Source organism: Dermacentor andersoni, chromosome 1 (genome assembly GCF_023375885.2).
Source record: "Dermacentor andersoni chromosome 1, qqDerAnde1_hic_scaffold, whole genome shotgun sequence".
NCBI lineage: Eukaryota > Metazoa > Arthropoda > Arachnida > Ixodida > Ixodidae > Dermacentor > Dermacentor andersoni.
Window position 1 is genome coordinate 311,883,937 of NC_092814.1, and position 25,494 is coordinate 311,909,430.

A 25,494-nucleotide genomic window follows, 5' to 3' on the forward strand; every position below is an offset into this window, starting at 1 on the left:
GGGAAGCGCAGCCAAGGACGGCAGAAGACTAGATGGGGGGATGAAATTAGGAAATTTGCGGGTGCTAGTTGGGATCAGTTGGCGCAGGACAGGGGTAATTGGAGATCGCATGGAGAGGCCTTCGTCCTGCAGTGGACATAAATAGGCTGATGATGATGATGATGATGACAGGCATATGAACAAAAAGGTGTTCCTTATTTCACTTTGCAGAACACTATTACATTACAGCACATCAGTTCTGCGGGAGCCCGCAAGGCGAGCAAAACTCATGACAGGGAAAAATGGCCATCCACCTGACTGTAGCATGAAGCTGCTAAGAAAACACACACAGGTTTCTCAGAAACCACCATTAAGTTACATACTTGATGTGCCGACTAAATGTGGCCAAGAAAATACAATGATGGCTTTCTGAGAACAGCGCCCACTCTATTTTGATAGACTTGTGTTAATGATAGTCGTTTTTTTTCATTATGGACAAGGAACTAGTATTCAATATTAATGAACTAACATTTATTACCTTACGTAATGATTAAGGTGCCAATGCAAAAGTTGTGGAATATGCCAGGAAATGACTAACAATCACGTATACAGCGACCTAGGTCTTCTGTGGTCCTTTTTTGTTCCAAAGAAAAAAATAAAAAACAAGAAAAAGCCTTCAAATAAAAAAAAATCCTCATGATAATTAATGCATCCCCATACCAGTAATAAAGTGATCTCAGATGCAAACGTCATCATCTAGTGCAATGTGTATATTACGAACGTGCAAACCTGGGCCACAGTTTCGTAACGGTTCGGAAAGCGAACTGTTACAAGATAGATTACTTGGCGTTTGATAGGGATCGAAGGTGCGCCCCAAAAAGCGGTGAGAAAATGCGCGATAGCTCATTCCCAGTGCCCCTATTTGACGAGGTTTGCATAAAGGTTGATGCATTCTTTGGTGCGCAGCAGCGTTGTCAGCAGCGTTGTCATGGCCACAGCGTCATTAATCTTATTTCTTGTTTCTTGTTAAAGAAGTCTTCAAGAATCATTGCTTGTTTTAAATGCTGTTATCAGTCATTTGTCAACGAGATCCACGCTTTCAATGACATCAATTAGGTAAACTTATAAACTTAGCTAATTAAACATATCCGTGCAATATGACCGAGACATATTCACAGTGGCCACCATGAACAACACCCATCAAGGTACTGTGAACGCAGTTGGCATGGTGCCCTCTGGTAATTTTAAATTTTTGGCGACCTTCAGTTAAGATAGCAGAATACCGCAGAATAAATGTGAAATGACATACTGGCCATTGGACGTTTGCCAGGCTTTCACACCACTTGCGGGGAAAAGCTCCAAAATATTGTTGAAAACAATAAAGGAATAAAAATGTTCACTGGCTTTGTGGTCTGCCTTGTCGACCATAACGCCAACGTAAAATGGCAGCCGATATATTGTGCGCTGAACAATGGTTTATTAAAATGTTTGGACTTGATCTGTGGAAGTTGGGTTGCCAGCATCACTACTGCAAATGCAATTTCGGAGGTTTGCTTTTTTTTTTTGGACTCAGTCTGGTTAACCTCCCTGCCTTTCCTTCTTCCCTTCTCTCTCTCTCTCTCTCTCTCAGAGGTTTGCGGTTTTGCTGAAAGTTTAATTACGACCACAATTTGGCCACTAAGGTTTACTATTCTGAAACTTTACAACCTTGGCTTGCGTTGTGCGGTGGCAAGAGCTTGATTTTTTGTGGTGCACCCGAGCCAAAGGTGGTATAGCCGGAGTGCAAATCTGAGTGAAGATTATGGCTGCCATTGGATATTTGCGACCAAGAAGTTTCATGAAAACTGGCAAGGTCCTTTTCAGCGCGCCGCACTATCATTCCGGTAACCGGACATGGTGTATGTGCGAAACCAATTTAGAATGTCACATGCACAGGGCGTTAGCCCATTAATCGATGCAGATGTACCAATACAGTGCAAAATCGAGCGCTAATATGTATAATGAAACTAATGAGCTACACGCTGAGCATACCGCACGACCTTACTCATTCAGCGCGGTTTTCCTTATCGACTGCCCCCATGAGATGAATGCCAGTTCAAATAATCTTTAGCTGTTCCACGTATACGCCAACGCGGAGCACTTTTTATAAAACCTTCGTAATGCACTGTATATCAAAAAACAGTTTTCATTTTCTTGTGGCCTAGTTACAATTATGCCACCAAACACACGCACACTCCAAAGACGCCGACAATGAAACGGATTGCTTAGGCTTGCATTGCAGGGCTAAGCGCTAAGGAACGCATGTCTATGGCTGTGTGTTCACCACTGAACACGCCCATCCTGCTGAATTTGCCAACTTCATTTGAACTTAGTGTTTTGGCGCAGGTTGGTGCAGCTCGATGGTTTAGCACAAGATGGCGCAACTGGTGCAGCACTTTCATCCCTGAGAGATCAATCAGTATACAATCTGTATGCAATCAGGATGCAATCAGTATAGTTGTCTGATAGTCTCGCCGATGAAAGGGCTCATTGCGGCATACCATGGAGGCTGAGGTATCTACACTACGCAGCATGTCAGTGCGATCTCGGAGGCCATGCACTACAGACACAGCTACGTTCAATTGGTGCCTGTACACCGGAAGTGCAAAGATGAAATATTTTTTTTTTCACCTTTTCAAGATCACAGACATGTGTGTATTTCATTTATTTAACTCAAAGTTAGCAATTATAGTATTACTGAGAATAATTGAGAATTCGATGAAAGCTCGTCTGGCAAAGACACAACATGGTTAAAGAAATCGTACACTCATCAACCTAATTTTTCGTTTTTCTTCTTGTTTTTAGGTTGGAGAGCACATTTTCTTGAAACAGCATTACTGAGAACGTTCTCACAATCACAAAATCAGCCAATAACTGTTGGTGGGCTTTGCTACTTGCGATGTAGCTGCACGACAATATTGCAAAGGAGAAAGCAAGCGATTTTTCCCTGTTTTTGACACAAGATTTTACATTCCCTGCTGCATACAGTGCAATAATATTTTGTTTACATGTTCCCATTATCTGTCCCAGAAGCCTTATCTCCAGATCGGCAACGTTTTCTCGTTATGTTCAAGTAGTGTTTCAGGGTCCCTATAAAGGGACCCTGAAACGATTTTGTACAAACGTACTGAGTCATTGGAGTAGGTCTTTCTGATCATTAATTGACGCATCTAAGTGCTCCGCGTAAAGCGTGTAATTTATTATAAGGTTTTAAAAATGTACATCGCTGCTGATCGCAGCCCATTGCTCGGCGGAATTTTCAGTCGCTCCTACCCGTATGACGTAAATTACCCAGTTGACGTCAGTAGGGCGAGCTATCCGATTGGCTGCCCAGGGCACGTCATCTATAATTTTTCCACCTTTATGGCAAACAAATGATGTTCGTAATAGTTGAAATGTTAGTTAATTTGTTTCTATAAAAAGAAAGTAACATAAAGAGAATGCGCAAGAACAATTTCTCACTACACCTAAGCACTTCCGGCACACAGCAAGCATCGTCTGCTTGTATTACAATGTGCTCCATTTTGACGAGAGCTCTGCGGTCAGAGTTGGTCTCAGTCTTTTCGCGAGCACCATGATTTGACTTTGTTGCATTGTGGGCTGCAAACGTAGCGACTGGCAATATGTCAAGCTGCGACATTGTGTCCCTCTGCAAGGCAGCAGACGACCGGACTGGTTGCAGTGCATCGGACTACTGCTATCCAATTGGCGCCAGGATTTGTGCATTTGCGGCTGTCATTTTACACCGGAGGATTACTACCGCAATAGTGTTTCGCGAGTCCAGTACTCTGGTAAACAAAAGCGCAAGGGGACAGGGCCTGGCCGTTTGATCGTGCCGTTTAACGGGATGAGCAGAACCGCAAATGCGAATGGTCTGCACGGTGCAACCACCTGGAGGCACAGAGCTCAACCATACACAGCAGCAATAACGAGATGTATTCTTCTTTGCTGCTGGTGTAAATTTTTCGCAGGAGTGTAATCATCAACACACTGTTTTTATAAATGTTTAAAATGTTTTACACTTGTTTAGAGCAATATTAGCGCTTTGTTTGGCTGGTTAATCTCTGCGCCAACAAGTGGCTCGACCATGCAGACCGATGAGGCCGCTCACTTCATCAGCTTGAGTTTATGCCTCCAGCCATCTGTCAAAACACCCATCTCACCTGTGGTTACCGGAATACCAGACAAGTTCGGCACTGCGACAGAATGCTCGCAACGCAAGCTGCTTTGATAGCTTCGCGCACGCGCTCCTAGAGAACCCTAAGTCGATGACACGATGTGCCATCCTGATGGAGAGCTTAGCCCTGATCACTCGGCGAACGAGTTGAGGAGAAAATGCATGACTATGGAGGAGGGTAACTTGTAATCGTCCATAGCTCTCTTAATATGAGATGCTTCCCACAAATTGTGGTGCAAATTATTAACTTTAGCTGTACCCTACGCGTCTACAAAATTAGTCCAAGCCGTTTCAGGAGCTCTTTAAGTGAAATCTTTAAGTCCTGTGTACAGGCACTGTCTGGCACATACAGCATTATAAAGCACTCACAAAAAGTTTTAATGTGTGATTACATTAGAAAGCTCTAGTGTAGAGCAACACACTTACATTATCATTAGCGTGTGATGCAACACTATCACTGAGATATACAGCAGAGCAGCGTGCAAACTGGTTTTTCAGAGTTGCGATATAAACGTGCAAACAGAGTACAAACGGTTTCCATGCCACCTACATGTAAAAACACAAAGTGCAAGCAAACGTATGCAGCCAACAGCCTCTAAGATTGGGCAGTGTGCGTGGTCTACCACTTATCAAGCTAACGCCATGTCAAGTTATCTTCAAGAATTCAGAACAGATTTCGAAAACAGTGCCCCCTTGTCACTGCAGTTGAACCTCGTTATAATGAAGACACATCGGACACGAAACTGCATGTGTTATATCCAGTATTCATTATAAGCATACATGCAGATATTGTTGAAAAAAAAAAAAAAAAGAAAACATCAGGTACATGCAAAGCAACGCTAGAGGGGTGCCTCCACCGGGCCAGCAAAGGGTGTCCTTCAGATTTTGATGAACCGCCGACACCTTGACCGGCCTATAGGAAGCATGGGAAATTACACACACACACCCCACTCCACCATGAATATGCAACTGTGCGATTAATGATATTGTGTGGGACCCGAAACTTCGCTTGCCGACTGCGTTCCAACCAAGTGAAGCCATTGGACAAAATGCACACGCTGCCGACAGACTTTTCGGACACAGAGGAGACCGTACGTAGGTTCGTACTCCACAACTATGACCGTCAGTTTAGCCTGTGTGCCTAATCTCAAGGTTTGATCACCGATAAGGTCTATAAAGTGAACAAACTGGAAGCGAGCTTTCCACGATGACTTGTCACCCGGCCCTCTGCCAAATGCATTGCTTAGGCCGCTAGGCCTAACCAGCGTTGCTTCATCGAGAGTCGACAACCAAAGCTGTGGTTTTATTCCAGTCAACATGGTGGCAACTTTATTCATGGTTGCCATGTTTGTAGCATCACACGTGTGGTTAATGCCCAACACCATGCAGTGTACAAAATTTTGGCTATTGCCGTTATACATTGGTGCTAGGAGTAGGTGGCGGTGCTGCAGAAATTGTGCAAGTATGCAAAATTGAGTGTCTGGAAGATCGGTTGGCTACTTTCTGAAACAATTTTTGCTACCAGAATACATATATTTTGATGCACATTCAAACTGAATTTTGCATCGCTATAACTGATACTGTGTTGGATCCCGCGTTTTCAATTTCGTTATAGCCAGGAGAATACTTATATGAAGCGTAACCAACCAAACTTTATGTTTACTAAGTAATATCCAATATTTGTTACATACGTTATCATTATATCAAGGTTCGACTGTAATACCCTGCTGTTGAAGCACCAGGACACAAATTTAAAGCAAATACAAACATCAGTTGGGATGATTTAACAGTTCCTAAGCAGGCGGTGCCGTGTTACCCCATGTAAAGCTCCCCTGCATGTGTTCGTAATCAGTGCTAAATTCTGAAGATAGCATACACACGCAAAGCCACTTAAGCGCTGCACGTGCACAGATTGGAGCACGAAACGCTAATGCAACGCATCCTCCTTGTGTTTTCTACTGTGCGCTATACTGAAACTATCTATTGTCTTCAAAAGAAACTAAACTTACACAGATGGCCTTGTTGTCAACCATGTACTTTTTCAGAAGGTTCACCCAAAAGTGCTTATCTTTTTTCAGCAGGCTCATGAATATGGGAATCTGGTTTACCCTGTTCCGCAGCTGAAACAGAGATATATTGCAAAAACATATCAGCAACAAAGCATTTAGAAGATAATTTAGTAGTATGAAATTTAGCAGGATGCTCAAATTATTTAGTAGGGCGATATCCATGCTTGGATATTCAGTTCGTGTGCACAGGTGCATTTCAAACATTCTGAAGCACTCACATCTTCGAGCGTGTCTCCATAGAGGAAGTCCATAATGACGGTGTTTGCGATACTCTCGTGTGGTGAAGATTCAACCTGCACATGACAGAAGGAAGCGTAAGTAGCAAAAAACAATAAAACAATACCTCCATTAAACATCAGCTTTCCATGACCACTGGCATAGAAATATACAGGCTGTGTGTGTGTGTGACAGAGAGAGAGAGAGAGAGAGAGAGAGAGAGAGAGAGAGAGAACCCTTTAATGAAAGACGGATATTTTAGCCGGCGTATAGACATTGCTGACATGCTATTCTGCATGGGGAAGAGAATTGGGGAGGGAAAGACAGAAGGGGAGATGCCAAAAAGGAATAAGTTAAAAAAAATTGGGCACTAAGTTCTCTGACTCATGGGCAACAGCGTGCAATGGTAGAGTCCTTCAGTGTATGCACCGTCCTACAATGAGGTAACAGAATTCGCTGCATGAAAGGTGCATGAGGGTGACAGAGAACTAAAGTTTGTCGAGTTGACCAATGTTTTCTAAGTATGTAAATAAAAAGTTCATCGCACACCTCTGTTGCGTGAGGCAGGCTAAAGGGCCTAAGACAAAGTCAAATGATAAAGGACTGTGTGTAAATGAATACATGCGATGTTCATAGAAAGCACGACACTCAAAGAGAATATGCTCCACGGTTTCAATAGAGCCACAGTTGTTGCAGTGTGGACTTGTCATTTGACCGAAGCGGTACTGTAAGCCGTTTCCATAGGCGGCGTTCAGGCGAAGGTGATGATCTAGAGCTTCCAGATGGCGAAGAACGCTGGATGGGAGTCTGGACCTGAGATGTGGGTCAACTAAGTAAAGAAAAGGCTAATGATGGGTAGGCAAGCTCCAGAGCTGATCCTTTTCTTCAGAAGCAAATCTTTTAGCTAGTTGGGAAGTGTCAGATCTCGTGAAATAAATCCGCTTATAGTTTTAGTGTTGAAGACCTTTGCATGCCGCTTTATCTGCTTTTTCAATGGCCAGAATACCACAATGAGCCGGTATCCACTGAAATGTGATACAGTGGCCTGATGCAATGGCCAAGTGATGCATGCATGAGATGTCGAAAGAAACAGGCTGACGACTGTTTTTTTCTAACAGACTGCACAATGTTAATAGCGCTTCTTTAGAGTCAGTGAAAATTGCCCATTGGTCAGGTGCTCGGCGCAGTATACAGAGGACAGCTTCTTTGATGCCGTGAAGCTCTGCTGTCATTGAGGATGTCCTTCACTGCAGCCGATAAGAAAGCATTTGTCTTGTTGAGGGCATATAAAGGCCACAGGAGGGAGTCTCCTGAGTGTTTGAGGCGTCAGTATAGATGTGGGTGCGCTAAGTATATTTCTCGGCTAAGTAGAGGAGAGCGGTCTGCAGCAGCGCGGCCTGTGGCATGCAACTCTTTGTCCCATTTACACCCGTTACAAACAGGTTTATATCTATGGGTGAAAGTGTCCAGGGAGGAAAGGTCAGCGACAGTAATTTCTGTGGATGTGTTGGCTCTGTTGTATATTAGAACTAGTGGGAGCTCGTGGATTTCAATGATTAGTGGAAGTCAATGTAAAACTGGGGTATAAATAAGACTAGGCACAAATGTCATTTCACAGTAACATGATCAGCAATGGCTTGCGTAGGCGTGTGCAAATAATAATTTTCAAGACTGAATCGAATACGGATTGAATAATGCCAGAAAGGAATTGAATATTAAATACTTTTTGAATAATGAACAACAGTTTTCACTCCTATAATATACAACAACTTTACATCCTAGTATATTCAAAATACAGCAAGTTTCAGTCATAATATTACATGTTATAAAGCATTGTTTATAAAAACCACAATCGGAGCATTAGGAGCAAATAAGCAGTTTGTTCACGTACTCAGGACTCATTGATGATTGCAAATGATAGCAATTCACATGGAAAATATGGCTCCCTGAGCAACAAAGCAGGCTCCACTACCTAACTTTTCCGTGTTTTATGCCGCCGGTATGAAATTTATTGCCCTTTTGCTCCAAAGCACAGTTGGCGATTTGAAATATTAAGAGATCATTAGAGAAATAATTATTTTAACGAATAATGACTAATTCAAAAACAAATGAAATAGGGCAACATTTGATTCGCTATTCATAAGTTTCGAATATTCACACACCCCTCGCAAGTTATGCTGACATGGCATTAAGGAAGGACACAGCACAAGAACACACTACCTCAGGAAAAAAGGTGAACCTTGAGATTTTAGGTTTCAGGTGCCTTCATTCTATAAGATGACGTTGCCAGAATTACGCTTGCCTTAGTGCTCTAAAGCCCTTGCAATTTGCTCGCTTTAATGAGCTGACTTTGCCTGCATGGCCATTGTGACAGCTATTGCGATATTCAAAAGTGCACATCCAAGGTAGGGGTTGGCCTAGCACTCTATGTCAAAATCCATTAGACAGCAACCATTAGACAGACTGTTTCATATAATTTCTAATGCACTATAGTGAAACCTTGTTAGCACGTACTTAGTAGAAACACGGCATAACTTTGTACTAAATAGTATACTAATGCACTAACATGCAACAATACATTTGCATTTCTTTACGTGCATTACTATCAACAACAAAAAAAAAAACATACAGAAAAGCTCTGCCACACTACATGTTGCCTAATTTACATCCACTAAGAAGTTTCAGTTCTTTTTTTGCAAAACGTTTAAAACAATTCCAGCTCTTTCGCATGAGCATGCAATGGAGGACAGGTGATATCACACATTTTTCTCAAAACTTCGGTAGGGATTACCGCAGCAAAGTCCACGAAGTATCGACTCGTTAAGCTTCCCCCACTGCTGTGGCGATCTACTATTTACAGCACAACTTTCACGTATGAGGGTAATTTTAAAAGTTTACGGCCTGACCAACCTTTAATGGAGATAGAAATGAATCAACTGTGTCACTTTTCAATATAATCTCCCTTCAATTCAATACATTTTTCACACCTCTGCACTAACATTTCTATACCCTTCAAAAAACAGTCTGGACCTTTGTCTTCAAAATGTCCGTGGACAGCACTCTTCACTTCATCATCAACGGCAAATTTTTCGCCGTGAAGATCTTTCTTCAGCTTTGAGAAGAGGTAGTAGTCACTGGGCGCCAGGTCTGAACTATAGAGTGGGTGATAGATTTTTTCGAAGCCCAAGTCCTTCGTTGCAGCCTTTACAACACTCGCTGTGTGAATTGGAGCGTTGTCGTGAAGCAGGGGCGCCATGATGAAAAATCCCTTGCCTCGTCTCTTTTATTGTATCATGCAGTTTTTGTAGAAGACGCATGATACTGTGTGTTCATGATGGTATTTCTTTACTTGGAAGTCGATCAAGAGAATCCCATGGCAACCCCAAAGGATTGTTGCCATGAACTTCTTGGTCGACTGAGTCACCTTGGCTTTTCTCGGTGGCGCTTTTCCTTGTTTGCACCATTCCATCAATTCTGTTTTGGAAAGGGGATTGTTGTAAAGGGCCATAGCTTTATCCCTGGTGACAATCGAATCCAGCACTCCTTTCTCATTCCCATGGCAAAGATCTAAAAACTTGAGAGAACAGGTCACATGATTCTCCTTCTACACAGAAGAAAGGATTCGGGGCACCCATCTTGCACTAACCTTCCTCGCGTGAAGCTTCTCATAAATTATGCGGAACAAGGTCGTTACAGTGAGTCCAACCTGTGCAACGATTTCTTTGTACTTCAGCCTCCTGTCATTGAACACTTTTTCCTCAACGAGAGAGACAATTCCTTCGATCATCCCCTTCACGGGCCAACAACTGTGGGGCTCATCCTCAATGCCCTCTCTTCCCATGCAAAACTGTTTTGACCGCTCCTTCACGGTGGAATAAGAAGGCGAAGGTTTTGTGTACACACCATGCAAATGTTGTTTGATAACACTTGGAGAAACCCCTCCTTTGGTGAGGAACTTAATCACGCCTCAATACTAGATTTTTAGCATTATCACCACATAGCGTGCCTCGTGTTTGTCAGGCAATTATGCGCTACTGACGAACATGCATGCCGAGTTGAAGCTCCTACACTGGCCTCCTAAGAGATGGCGCTGTGTGTCTGAAGCAGCCGTTTTGAAATCGCTGGAAGTTTTAGACGTCAGGCCGGAAACTTATGGAATTACCCTCGTATGTCATGACAAGTATATAACATGTTCATACTAATGCATGTCAGCAATGTGCTTGATTCACATGCAAAATAAAGTGAATATTTCATAACGGCCACCGCTGTCCTCGCAAAACTGCTCCCGAAAATAATTCCTGGGCATGGCATATTGAAAGTTATGCCCCCTGTGTCGTCCAAAGGTACATGAAGAAAATACAATGCACCATCATTGAGAGCCACAAAAGTTCAGAAGATGATAGCAAATCTGTCCACATAAAAAAGGGTATCACAAATCATAGACTCAGTTCTGAATCCCATGAACTATGACGAGAGAGAGAGAGTAAGAGAGAGAGAAATTCATCTAAGAAATTGCAGAGGTTGGCCTAAGGTTGATTCCTCTAGCCAGCTGCTCCACGCTGGTATAAAGAGAAGGGTAGAGAGATAGTGTTTATGTGTGGTGCAGGTGTGGGCAAGGGCGTGAATAAATAGTCTGTCAGATAGGACTTTCACAGCTGCGAGTCAAGCACCATGCTGTGCAGGAATGCAAGAACTGCACGAACTGCCCTGCAACAAGATTTGCAGTCTGGCCAAGGTTCCAGCAGTAAGTCCCTAGTAAGTGGTCAATTGTCAATTTTAGAGAGGCAACTATGACTGGCATTGACATAAGCTAGCCAGGGCGCAAGCTTCCAGTCTGTTTTCGCCCACGAGGACAGGAGCAATGGCACAAAAAGGAGGTTTGTGCACAATGGGATCAAGTGGGTAAAAACACCTTTGTCCTGTACCATTGTGAGCTGAAACCACTGCATAAAAGTAACATGAAAGCCATCAGGACCAATAAAACAGTGCGGAACACATGGACAGAAAACAAGATTTATGGATAGACACACAGAGGCATTGTTTCTCTTTCTGCTTTTTTTTTTGTGTGTGTGTATTGCCATACCAGTGCTGTCACACCAACTAGCCTACAAGCTTCGATCCTAGTCATACAAATAAGGGTCCACTAATAGTAATTTATGAGATCGCATTGAATAAGAATTAGATAGTACCAGAAGTGAATCAATCGAATATCATATACTTTTTTGAAGCTTTCAAATAAAGAATAGCTGTTTTCACCTTTAACCCTTTAAGGGTCGACTTTTTTCACCATATGCGACCGCCCAGGGCCGAATTTTTTTTATTGCAGATTTAAATTCTTCAGAGGGACCTAGTTCGAAAAAAATTTACCATAATTTTTCTAGGGTGACCGTAAAGTGAGAAAAAAAATATTTTGCATTGGTATATATGTACTCTTTATTTATAACAACAATAAAAAAAGGAAATGAACTTATAAGAATGAAAAATTTGAGGCATTGTTATACACATAGTTCAAGGCTTAGAAAATGCGCACATGAAAATATTTCGGAAGTCTCAAATGTTTTTGCTGTTACACTAATATTTACGTCCATAGCATACTTGAACTGTATAGGTGAGCGCACTTACGAAAACTGTGTGGTTGTGCGCCCGTCAAAAAAGCAACACGTGTGACAAACTTCCGCTAATCCTTCATCTTATCGCCAACCAGAGGCAATTAGTTTTTGCGAATCTCCAAAAAGGAAAAGCGCGCACGGTGGCATCCTTCGCATGCGCACCCCTGTGAGCAATAAACGAGCGAGTAACAGGCAGTCGCCCTTTGAGTGATTAGTAACGAGATAGTCATCAGCTTTGTGACCGCAAGAAACCGAAACCGCCCAGGGAACAAAACCAAAACTGACTACCGCCCGCCAGTGCGCGCGCGGTAGTATATAGATGCACCGGAGCAAACAAACCATGCAACGAAAACCAAGAGAGGTAGGTGCGAAAAAAAAAATTCCCTATATTCCTGCGTAGTGGCAGCACATGTAAGGAAAGAAAAAGTTAGGAAATTGACGCATTTTTTAAACGTACAGACGGCGCCGTAAATATACAGCATCAACCATTTTGGACTTGTTCACGGTGCCGTATATTTACGTCATTGACCCTGAAAGCGTTAATTTCTAACGATCATATTGACACGTGTACTCGTTTGGCTTTCTCGGGTGACCGCTTTTCACCGGCTAACAAATGCTAAAACGTTATCACGCAGTGCAGGATACGCCTGCATGTATCGGAAGTTACTCGAATGTTATCAATGGTTCTATCCATTTTCACCGAAGCTTCCGATTCTGATTGTATGCGTGACATGAATTGTGTAGTACTTTCTGGAAGACACGCGGGCACCAGTGATTACTCTGGAGCCTTCGATGACTCATCTATAGAAGCCGACGCGCTAGATCCGCAGTTCAGATTTCTCCGATCGCCAACTGTATTCACAGCTATCGTTAAGCTTTGAGTGTAACTAGCTTTTGTGAGCACAGGTTCACCCAATAAAATATTTGGAGGACGCCTAAGCTTCACCTTTAGGAGTGGAACGTGATAGCATTCAAAGAACCCTGACTGCTTCTCATGCTGCTCGACAACTGCAGCTTATGTAACTGTAATGTTTACTGGAGAACACTGGCGCCAAACACTATGCATGAAAGTGAGCGGGCGAGCTTTCTGGTAGAAGCACAGCTTCTCACGTGGGCCGCGGATGTGCATAGGCGAGCACCATCTGCATGGTGTTGTTGCAAGAAACTGAGCGCAGCGCACCGCTCTATGAAAGGTAGAAACGCTGGAAATGGGGTTTATGTTTGAATTTCTATGTAACAAAATTATGTTTTCTGGTATATTTAAATTACAATCTGACGCTATCACATAGGCTGTGCTTAGGTTCTACTTTATGATTTTTCAGACGCATGTTACATTGAGTAATTCAATTAGTTCAGTAACACCTCTGTGCCACGCAGAGGGCCTGCGTGGTTGTGGTTCCGAATGATTTTTCGCTAAACCTCGTCCGATGCAAGACACCGACACCGGATTTTATGCAATGCGGGGACCTTCATGCTATCGCGTTAAAAGTTAGCCAAGTTATTCATAGTTTTGCAGCTGTTTTTCAGTCACTACTACGTGACAATATTCACATCCTAATAGTCACACTTTTAGCAAATTTGTCATCCCACTGCATGTTATGAAGCACTGTTTATTAAAAGCGCAAATGGAGCATTAGGAACGAGCAACCAGTTTGCTCCTGTACTCAGGACTCTTAGGAGAGAGTGAATGATAGCGTTTTAGAAAGAAAGTTTGGATCCCTGAGAGATGTAGCACCCTATACAACGTAAATTCTCACATTGCATGTTTATTATATGGCTGCCAGGATGAAACTTGTTGCAAATTCATTCCAACTTTACCCTTGATTCTGCGCACTTGACAATTTGAAACATAATCAAAAACTATTTGAAAAATGTTCATACTAATGTAGTGATTTATACAATTCGAAGACCGACTCTAATAGCACAATATTGGCTTCCTTATTCAAAAGTTTCAAATGGGTATTCACATACCTCTAAATACAAATTTTTTCTTCTAGAAATCAACTGCAAGTTAGGAGCTTCTGCAACAAAAAAACCAAGCTATTATACTTGCAGTAGCGGGAACAGTCTCAACTGTTTTGAAACAGACTTTGTAGCAGAGAAAAAGGCAATTTGGGGCAGCTGTTACAGCTTCGCAGTAAGTTCTTGCAGGCAATAACATAAGGTTAATGCCTAAAAAGTCCTAATTAAAGAGGTACCTCTTGAACTGCAGCCAAACTGCTGATAATGGTACTACGTTTATACAAGATGCTTCAAGAAGAAACAATTTTTTTAGGACAGTGCAGTATAGATATAATTAATTTTTTGACCAACACATTAGTAGCAGCAACGGCTTAATTTTAGTCTCTGGTTAAATAATTATCTACCTAATATCCACTATCTTTCAAGTTGACTACTTTACAAGACATGTTGCCATTGAGGAAGTGAAGCCAGTCTGTGATCAAGGCATGTGTACTCAGTACAGTCAACAACCATTACAACAAACTGTAATAAGCCAGCAAGAAAGGCCCGTTATATCCGAAGTCTGTCCTATCCAAAATTAGGGCCGCAGTATGTTGTGAAATGTTGGAACTTCGCATATACCATGTCTAACATGAAGGCGATCGCAAAAACGCTGAAAACATCGAAGTTAAAATAAATAATATGTAAATGTGGGTTCATGTGGTAATCGTACATAGTACTACTTGACACGGTTCCTTGCTGTTCATTGTTTCCCCGCACTAGAGCATACATACGCCTGCACAATGGCAAGGCAGCACAACGGCGGGCGGGCGGCCAGCCAGCACCTTGCCATGCTGATCACCCAGACCAAGCATGTTGCCGCCGCTGGTGACGCAAATATGAGCTGGAGTTTTTCACACAGAACAGGGGTAGGTAGATTAAACTGATGTCTTACTACAATCTTTCTCAACAAGATGACAACTTTCAAACCTGTAGCACGAATGAGAGCTGCAGTATGAGGCAGGTTCCAATCTGAGCCCATTTTTGGCTGCCGCTGCACGGTACACAAGAAGGCTCACTGCATCACGCGCTTCGCAGTCTGAGCACCGTAAATAGCAGCCTATCTTCTTTCTTGGGCGAACTGATGCGATGAGAAATAAAGCATCATTAACACGATGGATTTTGCAATCGTCAGCGGTTGTTTTTGCACCGTATGCTCCAGCTTTGAAGATAAGCTGGTTAAGTCTAGCGGCACCCCCAGCACTGAGCCAACAGCATGCCGCTTGCATAATCTGCTCTAAAGCTTTTTGTTGGGTACTGTACGGCACGTCGTTGCAGAAAGCCTGCCATTAGTGTGTCAGTTCCTTTAAAAAAAGTGCATTTTCGCACATTCCAAGAGTGGTCAGAAATAGTTACAAGCAGTCCACTGCCACATGTATGCGCTACAGCAGCAAAGCATGTTGCATTTACATCATCTAGACAAAATTTGCCAAAAACTTTGTCCATTGTACCCAATAGTCCACTATAGCTGAATCTGTTAAAAGCGTAATTTGTTGCATTGATAATATAGGCAGACCAAACTAAGTGAGAAGAATGGCTTATTATGTCTGACAGTAGTAGGAATCCCAAGACAACCATCAGTTTCAAGATACTATTTGTCTGATACACCTTTCCCCCTCACATAATGTATACAACAGCAGTTGATAATATACAAAACCTGATTCAGTATCCGGAGACGTCGCCTTTGAATTACAACAGCCATTCTTTCCATGTCCAGAGGAGTAGTGCCATTAGCAATGTCAGACAAAGCCTTGATCAATCTGAAATAAAAAAGGTAAAAATTAATGGCAGCAATAACAATGAGGAAGTTGTACTGCATGTTCATTAACAAAGCATGCACTAAAAAAATAGACCATAGATGAAAGGCTAATTTCTCTAGCAGGATGGTTACACAAAAGTAGTGCTGACAAAAAATTACAGTGGTGTTATCTTTTAAAGTTAGATAAAGTGAAGGTGTTAACACATGCGCTAGAGGTGTCATTCTCAAGGTGTCAGCTGACGCAGATAATCCCAGGTTGAATCAACAACAAAATTAGATACGACATTTATGTGAATCTAAGAGCCTGTTTTTATTTGTGATATGTTACATAACCTACTTAATTTCTTGGACTTGGGCTTTTATCCACACTTCGTTGTGGCACTGCAACTTGGTTCATAGTGCCAACATATAACAGCAACTGCAAATTTATAGGCCATGGGATGGTTGGTTTGATTTTTGGGATAAAATCCATGGGCACAATGCTATGAATATCACTTTTGTAAATGACAGTATAGCCGTAACCCATATGATAACATAATTTGCTGGCCTTCCAAGCACCATTTGGCATTATTTAGCCTAATAACGGAGCAAATTTAGTTGAATCAGTGCCAAACAGATGAGCTTTGATCGTCTGCAGTAGCAAGATCTTACAAATTTAATCAGAAATTGAATTCATGCTATGCAAGCCAACAGTTTTATGACAGTGAGCATGCTGGCTGTCAACATACCACACTGTCAAACCTATCAGTTGGTGACTGAATCAGTGAACAATGACAGTGGCAGTAGCACCAATGGTAGCTCATCAGAAATAATGTGCTGGGACTGTGGTCAGTAACTCAGCATGGTGTGGCCCCACTGCATCCAAGTCTCTGCCAATATCATGAATGATGACAATATAAATGCAAAAAAGCACTGCAGTTCCTTTATCAGTTCTACAAATTTCAACTAGCACCAATAGTATCTTCATGTTAGGACCAAAACCTTACACAGGGAATAACCATGCTGTTGTGGCACACTATCATATTTTTCGGTGTATAAGTGCCGTTTTTTTTTCAGAAATTTTTGTTGGTGCGTCTTATAGAACAGTGTGAATTCTATACTGTCAAAATCAGATTGGATGCTATGGCCACGCCTTTTCTATCAAGTGAGCATCAAATCATGCTCCACCACGCATCACTTTCTGCCATGTGCACCCACTACACTTCATTGCACTCGTTGCCATTGTTGCAACGCACTTCACGTGCATCGTCGCAGCCTCGCTAACCAGGACACCGCGTGCGAAGCGAATTCGGCGAAGTTACGATGCAAAATTCAAGCTGCATGCACTGCAGTTGAATTTGCACTGGAGCATGTAAACCGAGACGCAGGGAGGGAATTTGAAGTCAGCGAGAAGATGACCCGGGACTGGCACAAAGCCTCTAATGTGCTACACCAGCAAGTCGGAAGATGACAGTGATGTGCGAGGGAAACTCCAACCTGAAGTAGCTGCATTGTTTGTAAACAACTCGAAGGAAAACAACTTTGATGGCTTTGACTAAACACCATCATGTAAGCTATCAAAAAACATTGTTCATGCTATCGGAATAAAATACTTAAATCTATTGTCTAGACGTTGGAAGGCGCTTGCATGCGTGTCAGCACTGCCTACCGCGGGATGCGTGCTAAGGCAGCGGCCGCTGCAAGCATGTATTTTAAAGCGAAAGCTTGACTGGCCGCGAACTTGCGATTTCGCCGTGGCGGTGCTCCGAGGAGGCACATGACGTCACAACGAGCGCCTCACCGGGGATATTTCTCTCTCTCTCTCTCGCTCCCTAGTCACTACTGTGCATGCGCCACTAGTAGCACCGAGCCACAGATGTTGCGCCACTGTGCAGCACCGCGCCTTTCCGCCGCCGCCGTTTGGTATGACATCACACCGCAATGCTCGTCGTTGCGCTCGCCTCTGCTCGCTTCGCCAGCTGCGTCGCATGCCTGATAACATGTCATAGGATTGAAAAGGAGAGCTCACGTGCGCCGCAACCACAGTTGAGGCGGCAGTATGGAGGGCGACAATTCTGATAAGCAAGAGGAGGCTTGGAATCGACATCGGAACGAGATGAAGAGGAAACGAATCGCCCAGGAAACAGACGAATAGCACGCCGAACGACTGGCTACACGCCGCAACATAGCTAGACAACCAGACTAACCTGGACTTGCAATCAAGATCAACCAAGACTAACCATGCTATACCTTAGCTTTCGCTACGTATATCCTGGCATAGCCGAGCTAAGCCACTGCCAATTTTTTGTCACATGTTCTCATGGCGTGATCCTCAATTAGCTTTTAAATCGCTTACCGAATGAACAGGTGCGTCTTATACACTGGTGTGCCTTTTACAGTTAAACCTCGCTATACTGAACTTCAATATAACGAAAGTCTCAATATAGCAAAGTATTTAACTTTTCATAACCTTTTGTCCATAAAACACCATGTAATTAGAACCTCAATATAACGATGTGTGCTTGTATGCGATTTCAATACAATGAAATTTCGCTTCTGCAGCAAAGGAATGCCGAGACAATAAATCCGCAGACGCAGATGATCAAATGATTCAATTACAAGTGGCTGCTTGCAAATGCACCTCTCAAATCGTGCACAGCGCAACAGGAGCGACCACTGAAGTGAAGCAGCATCATGTTCCATGTAAAGTCCAAGTCTGATAAGATCCTATCGCACCCCACGCACTTTGTGCTTTAGGTGCGAGTGAAAATGTGCGAGGGTGAGAAAGAAAGATGGTGGCTTCAGGCACGAGTGCCGCCTCCCCGCGCGAGCACTGGGAAAGACAGGGAGGGGAGCGAGCTTGTGGTACCATGATCAAGCATGTGGAGGGGTACGAGGCGGGGAGGGTGGATAAGTTGACGCGCGTCGCGATTTCTGGCACGCGTCTCGCATGGCCGTAAGCGCATGGCCATGCATTATGTGCGCATGGCCGTAAGCGCGGCTGAGCGTATGTGCAGCTGCATACCCTGCTTTAGAGGTAATCTGCCGTGTGTGCAAAGAGTGGGCATGCCGAGAAGGCATGGCCTTGTGTAAGCTGTCTTCCCAAGCATTTAGTATTGAAGGTTGTGTAATCTCGAATTTCGGTGACCTGCTGGAGCAAGAGGCAGACGAAGCATACACTCCCTGCTGCCGGCGCTTTTCATGATAGCGTCATTCTAGTGCAGACGATGCTATCATCCATGGGGCAGAGTGCACGCAAAAGCGTGGCTGACTTTGCTTAATTCGTACCGCCTTTGTGACAATATCACCGACATGGCATGAAACCGGATCTTTCGTCGCCGAATCCTAAATTTATCAAAGTGAATTGTTTTCTTGTTTAAATTTGCTTTTTTCGATTGCCCAATAATTCGGAAAATTCTGCGGCACCTTTCTGCGTAAAAAAAATCGATCAGCGGCTGTACTTGTTTGCATAAAAGGTCGAATTTCAATAGAACTAAATTTTAATATAGTGAAGAAGTTCCAGATTTGACCTATTTCGTTATATACAAGTTTAACTGTATACATTCTTTTTTATGAAAAACTGCCATTTTTGAGGGGGGTGCGACTTATGCAAAGGTGCAACTTATAGACCGGAAAATACAGTAATTTTCAGTTGCTGACTGGTTTCCAGATATCACAACATTACGAACATACTTCCTCAAAAAAGATTAAACATCCAAAAAGATTGGTCAGCTAGACTCCTTCCCCAGTACGTATACTATACAATACTGTAATATAAATAAATAAACAGATATTTAACAAAAATATAACTCACGTGCTCTTGATCATTCTGAGTTTTCCTTTGGTCACGTTCTCAAAGCCAAAATAAAAGCAGCTTTCTTTGTTTTCAATAAAACTTGCTTTTACCTGGAAAAGGCAAGCAGGGGTGGGAGTGCTGAAACAGCTTTTGGTGCAATTTTTGGAGCAGCAAAATCTTAGATTTTGGAGCAGAATGCATCTTGAATTTGTAGCAGATTAAAGAGGTAAAAGAAGTCATTCTTGGAGCTGCAAATTACAAACAAGGAGCAGTGCAATGAAGTAATTGCAAATTTTTACACTAGTCCTTCCTTTTTGTATCAACTCATGCAGTGTTTTTAAAAACTGTCTAGAGTTATCAAATAACCGACTTCACAGGGTGCTGTGTTCCACTTTCTAGTTATTACCAGATACAGCTCCCTCCGCCCCTCCCCTACCCCACCCAACATCAGCGCACCGGCTCATGGTCACCTACACTTGAGTGATGATTCAAATAAATATGTGGGAAACAGATTGCCTCGCGCCTTCCCACAATAGGTTACAGCCATATGCGACATGATTCTATATTGCAAAATACTGTGCCGGTTACCAATGGCAACCTTAATAGCCGATATAATCAAGATTACCTAGCAACATTGTAGCATCAATACAGTGCAAACAGCCCACTTCGATTCGAATTTGCCCTTGTTACAGACTCTTCGCCATGACAGCAAAAAATAAGTGGTATAATCTGTCACCGCTTGGTCTCACCTCGCACTGAGGCCAAAGCATTAGGTATGTTTTGTCATAATTATCAAGGTCAGCTCTTTGTTTTGATGCTGCTAGGACTACAGAATTGTCACCAATCTGCAAAAGTGGTTGGATTTCCAGCTAGCAGATGGTACCACAGCAGTAGGAATGGCGACTGACGCACTGACGATGCAGAATGCTATAAAGGCCTAATTGTTCAATGCATCATTAATTTACTACTGCGGTCTAGTATGGTGCGTGATGACAGGGTCAAGCAAACACCAAATAAATGCTGAGCAGACGATGTGGCACAGGTGAACATTTATAAGGGCATTCTTTAACTACTGGCTAAGAAGACCACAAGGAACTGCTAGTAAAGCGCATAAGTAAACCCCCCTGTCACATTCATGTAAACGCAGCTTATGGTTAAAATGGCAAAACAATTGTTGGGTCAATTCACCAACTACGGAGCACGTATTGACAGGATGGCAAATGGACGCCGAGCTGATGCAGCAACGCAGATGAACATATCTTGAGGGGCATTCGGCCTTCCTACTGGTTAATAAGTCCTGCATCTTCCATAGTGTTGCAAACGACTGACGAGATGGAGTATAGTGCGAGTTCTTTCACACCCGTCAGTCTGGATCAGCACAATTGTGTCCATGTACACTTCTTCAGTTTGCATTTCCATGTCAAATAAATTATTTTTTTATGGCTTCATGAAATAGACGTTGCAGCCATTGCATCACCACAACATTTGAGGTGAGTTCCCTACTAGCGCAGTTCACGCACTTGTGATGCAGTAACTCCCTGATTTCAGTGTAGTTTTGTATCAAAGGCACTCCCATTAGCTAAGAATACACTTTATTTTAACCACTTCATGGTCCCCTTCAGATTTGACAAAAGCGGTAACATTTTGCAGCATGGGCACTTCAAACGGCTCTGAACGCCTAGCCTTGCCCCTAGCCTCAAATAAAATGTGTGTGCTGCAAGTGACATGCAACCCATTCAAAGCTCTCTCACTTACTTTTACAGCACATGTTTGTGCCACGGTAAGTGAAAAGACTGCACACAATGAAATAAACATATTGAATTATTTGAATGTGAAAAGTCATTCAAAAGAACCAAGATGCCTCCCGGGTGACTGAGCCAGCAGCGCTCATTTGATCTGCCAGCCCCACTGGCAGGAATGATCATACACCTACTTCTATGCACATGTTGGCTTCTCACGGGATAAGCGTGAAGAAATGCAACTCATAGGTCCTCGACAAAACACAAGCATGGGTTTGCGGGCCCACTACTAAGGTCACACATTCTCACACGTGAATGCAGCCGAATGAAAGGCTGGAATGGCACAAGACTCTATGACTGTGGTGGCTTCAGATATCCTGAGGATGAAGTCAACAAAATCCAAGCTGTCTAACTAAAAAACTAACCTGAAAACAAACCTTTCACGGTCATGCTCAGTGTTTTGGAGCAGCCTGTGTGCAATAGACGACATGCAAAGTTCCGCAAACAGGCTTTTTCCCACACAGCTAACTTGCCCTAACCAAGATGGCCAAAACGCCACTAGTAGCACCGTTACAGCAGAGACACGCATTTTGAAAGCTTGGACAGTGCGGAGAACAGAAGGTGGCAGAAATGATGCTACCAACCCACATGTTCACACCTAAATTACGATTCTAGCCTGAGGTACGCCATGTTGGTTAGGTCACAGAAGGTGGGTGGTGGCACCTGCAGGTTTTGCATTTTTACTAGGGGCAAGTGAATATTTGAAGTCATGAAAGCAAATAGGATATTACAAACTAATTATTTGTATTCAAAAACAAACGATTTGGTATTTTCGAACATGCTAAACTAACAAAATATTTTGCAACGACCGAGTGTTAAAGTCTGGTTACTCCAGAAGTGAAACAATGACAAAAGTTTTTAAAGCAATGCAGAAACAAAATGGGTAATTCAAGCTATGTTTATGGTTTCGTAGTGGAAGTCTATATGACAACCTATGATTTTTGCTTGTAGCCTGTCATTTAGTGTTTTTGCTAGTCTAGCCACATAGCTGTTACACCTTTTACGCGTGTTTTCCTTGTAACAGGCCTTTTTACATATGTCTATGGCACAGAAGTCCTGAAGTAGCTTTTTTTTTTTCCACAACTTCTGATCTTTTTTTTTTTTTACAACCATTTATTTATTGTTTTTGAAATGTTAGTCATACAGCAGCCATTAATTCTTGGAAAGATTACTTGCAACAAGGCTCTAAAAATGTTGAGAGGCTATCTGTGCAGATTTTTAATAAAAATGTATGACCTCGTGTATAGAACTGATCTTTTCTGATAGTTAGCTGTCTTTTTTGCACTAGTCAGTACAGGCATGGTACCTAATAAAATATCCCTGTTGTAAACATATGCACCTGCATTTGACTATTCAATATTCAATACTTTTACCGTTTTGGCACAGCTTGGTGCAGCAAATAGCAAATGTACCACTTTAGTACAGTAGGCACAGCTCTTTACACAGCCCCTGTTCAAGGCAAAAGGGCATAGCCTGATCCCCTCGCAAACACATCTGTGTGTGTATACAGATTTTATCAATATACAAGCCTGTTGCCTCCTCATGGTTATGGGAATATACAAGAGTCCTTGCCACAAGTTTTCCCAAGTAAGAAGAAAGAAGGAAATGCTAAATAAGACAAGAAACAAGCCAATGAATATTGCACACACTATGCAAAAGAAACATCACTTCAAGTCACTCTGGACACACTTATAGGAGGCCACAGTTATGCAATCTGAAATATTCAACTCTGCCTGCTTGCAAGCCCGCCCAGTGCAAAGTCACCACAAAATGAGCATTTACAGTGGAATCTCAGTCATAGTCTCAATGCACCTCAAGCTTGCACAGGGTATTTTCCATACATTTCATTTAGCAAGAAGGACCCCTCACCAGGTTTAGTAGTTGCAAACAGACAAGCGCAGAAGTAAATCATGCAAAACAACTGAAATTTAAAATGAAAACCTGTGCACCCTTCCTTTCGAGGGACCCCCACATGCAGTCACAGAGTCAGGGTCACACAGCACAAATGCATCTACGCAAGGCACGCTTGTGTGCAATGTCACCAATTATGGCATGTGCATTCGGTAAATCATCCAATGCAGAAAGCGCAACACTGCCCCTGGAAGTGTGCCGTGCAGCAAAAAAGGAAGAGAATAAATTTTAAGAACAAACATGACGCAGTTCTTTGGCTCCGATATAGGAAATGGCAAGGGAGGAATGTTGCTTGTGGATGCTAGTCAATGCAAAGGGCGAGAGGGTCTTCATTGGCAGTGAAGCTTGCCTTCTGGCAGTATGTCAACACTACTACATTTTAAGTTCTTTTATACCCTTTAATAAGAGCAAACATGAAAACTAATTGCAGTTAAACGTTCCCTACATGACTTCTTACAATTTCCAGTATACTATAAACAGAATTTTCAATGGCACCTGGTGAGGGATGCTTTAAAGGGCCCCTCACCAGGTCTGGCTATTTTGAGCTGACAAGCGCAGAGCACACATTGCGCGATAATGATCGTGTCTGCAAAGTATTACATCGCTACGCGCCGCGGAAAGATGTGAAATCTCAAACCGAATGCTGTTTTTCCTTCTCCTTGCGGCCGCCTCGCACCCAGCCGGGGGATGACGTACTCTTGTGCCTGCACCTACGTACTGGTGTCCGCAGTGTGATGTTGCCCGTGGTGACACGTGACTTTGAGAATTATTCAAGACAACATCTGTTATATGTGCGATCTGTTGCTTGAACTGACGAATAAAACACACAAACAGAATGTCTGTGTGTTTATTATTTTACTTCACACCGAAGCAAGAGAGATGTACTTCCACTTCGTCTGCTTGTTCCCCCAGTCATGCGGTCACGTGTGCAGGTACCGAAACTGTCATTTTCTACCGTGTTCCAGCGCGTGATCATGCTCTGCAATTCGCTTGTTCTGCCTCAGTATTCATGCAGCACTGAATTATACCACTAGTCCTGTTTCCTTGTGCACAGCATGCAAAATCATGCACTGCACGAATGAGACAACAGTTCGCGCGTGACGCCATCAATAGAAGTGCGTAGCGCCGGGGTGGAGTGGGGGATGGGGGAGGCGGGAGGACCCGAGGAGAAAAAGAAAAAATGAAGGCGGGGCCTGTGACGTATGCGTCATGCGATCCTCGAAGTCAGGTATGGGAGAACGCAGGGAAGGAATTTCGCTTACGGAGGCTAGACGAGGCGAGTGGAGAGAGCGTCTTGCTTGGCAGTGGAGCCCGCCTGCTGAAATCATGGGTTTGTGGGTCTGAAATATTTCTATCTCAGCTATTAATGCGCCGATTTGAAAAAATTTTGTGGCAGAATGCTCCCTAGAGGACACGTAACAACTTAAAGCATATAACCAAAATTTGCTATGGGGCCTGGTGAGGGGCCCTTTAAGAGACATATAAAATTGTTTTGGATTTAGAAATGACAGCACATGAGTTCATGTGAAAGCATGAGAAATCAGAGAACAGATATATTAAAGAAGTGCCTGTGACAGCACTGTTCTAAATCAGAGGCATACTGCCTAGGTCACTAAGCATAATCGGCGCTGCTTCGTTGGGTGTCAGCCACTGAAGTCATGCTTTGGTACTGAATTGTTGCAGATATATTCACAATGGCTGCATGACACTTGGAATTCTGAGAAATCGCCTCGCCAACGAAAGTGCGTGTATGGAATGACACCAAGGTTGTTCATGATTGCCCCTCATTGCGGACACTGTCTGTAGACACACATAAGTCTATTCTTGTATCTTTTAGCAACCCGTTCCAAGACTAGCTTAGAAATTACACGGCAGGTGCAAAAGTGTCACATGACTAATTGGTAGATATGGACGGAGTGGGGCCCATTGCATGAACTTGCCACGGGCATCCCGACTTCAGAGCCTTCAACAAGTAGCAAACAAAACCCAACACAACACCTGCTGAAAAGGCACCCGTTCTTTACTGTTGGCACCGAACACGGCTGACCCGTGCTGCGCATACGATGTCTACGCATAGAGTGGTGAGGTAGAGGACATGATCCACGGTCCATGCTTTTATCTGTCGTGTAAATTGGCCTTACGGAGCCGACTATAACCAAG

The 25,494-nt window shown here is 43.1% G+C and overlaps 1 protein-coding gene across 1 annotated transcript in view; it reads right to left on the minus strand.

The window, feature by feature from the left end:
* The window catches only part of LOC126547826 (uncharacterized protein C05D11.1-like), a 120,785-nt gene that overhangs the window by 62,612 nt on the left and 32,679 nt on the right, over window positions 1-25,494 (minus strand). The window contains exons 8-11 of the mRNA XM_050195818.3: window positions 19,643-19,734; window positions 15,748-15,850; window positions 6,483-6,557; window positions 6,205-6,315 (exon numbers count right to left, since the gene is read on the minus strand). Coding sequence (XP_050051775.1) covers window positions 6,205-6,315; window positions 6,483-6,557; window positions 15,748-15,850; window positions 19,643-19,734 — 381 coding nt within the window. The remainder of the gene's footprint in view (window positions 1-6,204; window positions 6,316-6,482; window positions 6,558-15,747; window positions 15,851-19,642; window positions 19,735-25,494) is intronic.